Source organism: Palaemon carinicauda, chromosome 25, assembly GCF_036898095.1.
Source record: "Palaemon carinicauda isolate YSFRI2023 chromosome 25, ASM3689809v2, whole genome shotgun sequence".
NCBI classification, from domain to species: domain Eukaryota; kingdom Metazoa; phylum Arthropoda; class Malacostraca; order Decapoda; family Palaemonidae; genus Palaemon; species Palaemon carinicauda.
This window is the reverse complement of record NC_090749.1, coordinates 76,582,893-76,587,892: the sequence shown is the minus strand read 5'-3', so window position 1 is coordinate 76,587,892 and position 5,000 is coordinate 76,582,893. Positions and strand designations below refer to the sequence as shown.

Below are 5,000 nucleotides of genomic sequence, written 5' to 3'. Positions count from 1 at the left end.
AGACAAAGAAAAAGAAATGTGTAAGGCAAGTTTTGTATAGTTTAAAATTATCAAGAGAACTTGCATCCATAGTGTTGTATGACATGTTGGGGTTACAAGTTCCAATAGCAAGTCAACAGTAAGTGTTTAACTGTGACAAGACTAGTCTTTTTTGGAAGAAGAAGTCCTCGAGGACCTTCATTACAGCAGAAGAAGTGGCAGTTCCTGGTCACAAGTCATTGAAAGACTTGTAGCCATACAGAGTTTGCAAATTCAAGCATCTCCTAGTGCATCACTCTGAGAATACACAAACTTGAAGCAGCTGAATGTTATGTGGAGATCAAACGACGAAGCTTGGGTGACTTGTCTTTTGTTTGTGGGATGGCCTTGTTGCTTATATTATTATTATTATTATTATTTGCTAAGCTACAAACCTATTTGGAAAAGCAGGATGCTATAAGCCTAGGGGCTACAACAGGGATAATAGCTCAGTGAGGAAAGGAAACGAAGAAAAACTAAATATTCTAAGAAGCGCAACAACATTAAAATAAAGATCTCCTATATAAACTATAAAAACCTTAACAAAACAAGAGGAAGAGAATTAAGATAGAATAGTGTGCCCGAGTGCACCCTCAAGCAAGAGAACTCTAACCCAAGACAGTGGAAGACTATCGTACAGAGGTTATGGCACTACCCAAGATCAGAGAACAATGGTTTGATTTTGGAGTGTCCTTCCAGAAGAACTGCTTATAATAGCTAAAGAGTCTCTTCTACCCTTAACAGGAGGAAAGTGGCCAATGAAAAATTACAGTGCAGTAAGAAGAATTGTTTGGTAATCTCAGCGTTGTCAGGTATATGAGGCAGAGGAGAATATGTAAAGAATAGGCCAGACTATTTGGTGTGTGTGTGTGTGTGTGTGTGTGTGTGTGTGTATAGGGAAAAGGAAAATGAACCGTAACCAGAGAGAAGGATCCAATGTACTACTGTCTGGCCAGTCAAAAGAGAGTTATAGACTCTCTAGTGGTAGTATCTCAATGGATGGCTGATGCCAACCTAATACCTGTCTATTATCCAGCCATTGAAGAAAACCTATTGGAGGAGTTTAATTTCATTTGGATCAAGTTACTACCACCTAACACCACTTCAGTAATATAACCCATAGATCAGTAGGTGATCTCAAAATTCAAGAAGCTTTTTCAGAGGGACTATGTTCTAGCAATGCTATGGGGTCACTGAAGGAATCAACCTCATCCTTTGAGAGATTTGGAAAGAACATATCCCCGTTTTCAGCTGTTTCAAAATGATTGATTAACCCTGGGAATGGGTCACCAGCAGAACCCTCAATTCTGTATGGAGGAAACTGGCCTGAATGCAGTCCTGAAAGCAATTACAAGGGATTCGAACCCATGCAGGAGGAGACAGTTGACAAGGAAATTGTGTCACTGGGCATACCAATGGGGGTGGAAATGGACAAGAAGGACATCAAAGATCTTCTAGATGAGCATAGTGAGCAGGTGATGACCTGGGAGCTGTTGTAGTTGCATAAGGAACAGCAGCAAGAAATTGCTCCATGTGAGGAAGAGGTAAAGAGTGACAAATTTCTCGCATCAACTGAAATGAAAGGGATGTTAGGAGTATTGGAGTCCCTGCAACATTTTTGTTGAAGCATATGACACAGATAAGGCTTTGGCAGGCCAAGCAGCAAACATATTTACTGACAAGGCAATGTTACATTTCAATACAATTTTAAAGAAAAAAACAGAAGGAGTTGTCTCTAGATAGGTTCTTTGTAAAAATTGGTTGTAAGATTACAAAAAAAAAAGTGTCCAATAAGCATAAATTTAGTGTTTCAGTTAGTGATAGTGAATGTCATTTAAGAGAGAGAATTCCCAATATCTTACCAAAAGATTTCAAGGAAAGATCTCCCCCAACGCAGTAGGCCCCTTCTACTCTTCCTCCTCTCTCTTCTCCTTCAGGCAAGTCATAACTCTCCTCAAAGGTAAAGTTTGAATTTATTTGCCAATATATTTATATTTCTTATTCTGAATTATAAATTTATATTTATTTCTAAAGTTAGGGGTTATAATTTGTTAGATAAACTACATTACAAAAATTTAGAAAAAAAGAGGTGTATATGAGCATTGTGTATGTGTGGAATGGATCGAGTGTATTTCATTTTTTTCTTACGGAAAAACTTATTTGGGTTACGAGCTTTTTTTGGATGCGAGCTACCTCTCAGAATGAATTAAACTATTAAACAGGCGTTTTACTGTATATATATATATATATATATATATATATATATATATATATATATATATATATATATATATATATATATATATATATATATTATATATGTATATATACATATATATATATATATATATATATATATATATATATATATATATATATATATATATATATATATGTATACATATATATCAAATGAATACATATTATGTATATATTTGTTAAATTTATCTATATGCTCAGATACATACCTGTTAGTACATGTACAGTCAAGTTCACGGGTCCTGTGCATGAATTTCTGCATGTATACACACCGGAATGTGCGGCTGTTGCATGTGTGCGTACCAGAGTGGCCCTGGCTATTGGTATTCGAACAGATGGAGCTGGTGTCGTGCTTGTGATGTCAGTGGTGACGTCATCAGATGCATCGCTTCCTACGACATTATTCTTCAGGAATCGCCCGATTAATTTAGTGTTTCTCTCTGTACCACTCATCTCCCAGCTATGGCTACCGTTAAATGCCCTCCATTGCCCTTTCTTGTGGCCTTTGTGCTTTACATGCGCGTTGTGTCTTTCAAAACTGTAGTATTCTGAGGCCAGGAATTCTTTTAGGCTTATCCGCCTTAGGTTCACAGTGTCTGTTGGTGTTGATCTGGTTGTAGTGGCTTCAGTGGTTGGGTAGATATGTCCTTCTTCTATTGATGTTCCATCTTGTAGCTGCAGAGTGAATTCACGCATCAATATCGTTTTGGAAGTAATATTATTTTCCATTGGATATAACATCTAATTGTTATAAATTGTACTATCTACTGTGCTAATAGTAAGTAACTTTCTGTATTTATATTATATATTTTATTATACATTGCAAGCATTTATAGTAATAAATAATGTGAACAGGTGCTATAAATTTCTTTTCAGAACACCTATTATGTTATTGATAGATTATAGAGTAATGTGACATAACCACCATGCTTTATTATTCATTGGTTACAAATTTAAACATAATAAATTCCTTCAATGTTAGTAGTAATGAATTTATTATAATGATGTTTTATATTGTTATATCAATTATATTAAAAAAGAGGAATTTGCTATATAAGGTATAGTCCAGTAGCTGGTGTATATATCATATATTACAGAAGCAATAAAGACAAGGAATTTATTATCACGGACAAGGTTGTTTCTTTAGTTTAGATTTGTCTAGATTCTTTTTTTTTTTTTTTTTTTTGCCCGTTTCTTTGGCTGTTCGTAAGAAGGATTACACAACAACTTACTAGAAATTGGGGTCAGATATTGGGAGATATTTGTATGGCGAGATAAGGTGAAAGATGATATGGAGAGAAGAGGTTGAAGGAAGAGGATGCCTTTAATAGAAGTCATTGGAGAGGGCACATCAGGCAACCGACCCCTTAATGTAGGGATATCGGTGGGAAAGATGATTGGGAGACATCTGAATGTTGCTTTTCAATAGATGGGACGTTTGTGTGTGTGTGTGTGTGTGTATGTGTGTGTGTATGTGTGTGTAAGAGATGAGAGGAGGCTGCTCCCCTGTGTTAAAGGTTAGGTATAAGATAAAGTAGACTTCAATGCTCTCTGAAGAGAAAGGGATTTTTTATATCTAATACCAAAATTGGAGTGACTTATGAATCCCTTTTACATCAAATGGAAGAGCTTCGTGGAATATAATAACATCTTATATATTTTGTAGTATACATTATACAATACTATAGTATCTGAGAGAAGGAATCTATTATTCTCCATATATATATATATATATATATATATATATATATATATATATATATATATATATATATATATATATATATATATATATATATATATATATATATATATATATATATATATATACATACACACACACACACATATATATATATATATATATATATATATATATATATATATATATATATATATATATATATATATATATATATATATATATATATATATATATATATATATATATATATATATATATATATATATAACTACAACAACAACAACAAATGCAGTCATTCCTAGTCCACTGGAGAACAAAGGTCTCAGATATGTTAATTTATTTTTGGGGTTTAGCCAGTTTTCATCAACCTGCTGGATAGTGCAGATTGGTGATAGTGGGAGATTAATATATGATCACTCACACCAAATCAACCTATTATGTGTGGCCTTCACTAGTATAGCTTTGCTGATCGTTACAACACACAAACACTTTCAATATGTTTAAGAACCCTCAATCAGAAAGGATCTTATATATATATATATATATATATATATATATATATATATATATATATATATATATATATATATATATATATATATATGAATGAATATATATATATATATATATATATATTATATATATTATATATATATTATATATATATTATTATTATTATTATTATTATTATTATTATTATTATCATTACTTGGTAAGCTACAACACTAGTTGGAAAATTAGGATGCTATAAGCCCAGGGGCCCCAAAAAGAAAATAGCCCAGTGAGGAAAGGAAATAAGGTACAAAAAATAATTTAAGAATAATAACAATGTTAAAATAATTATGTCCTATATGAAATTTTAAAACTTTAAAAAAAAAAAAAGAGGAAGAGAAATTAGATAGAATAGCGTGCCCAAGTGTACCCTCAAGCAAGAGAACTCTAACCCAGGATAGTGGTATCAATGGTACTGAGGCTATGGCACTATCCTAGAGAACAATGGTTTAATTCTGGAATGTCC

General features: G+C 32.7%; 1 protein-coding gene across 1 annotated transcript in view; it reads right to left on the bottom strand.

The window, feature by feature from the left end:
• Positions 1 to 5,000, bottom strand: part of LOC137619238 (uncharacterized) — a 45,363-nt gene that overhangs the window by 6,645 nt on the left and 33,718 nt on the right. Inside the window, exon 7 of the mRNA XM_068349406.1 lies at positions 2,487 to 2,952. Within this exon, the coding sequence (XP_068205507.1) occupies positions 2,487 to 2,952 (466 nt within the window). The remainder of the gene's footprint in view (positions 1 to 2,486; positions 2,953 to 5,000) is intronic.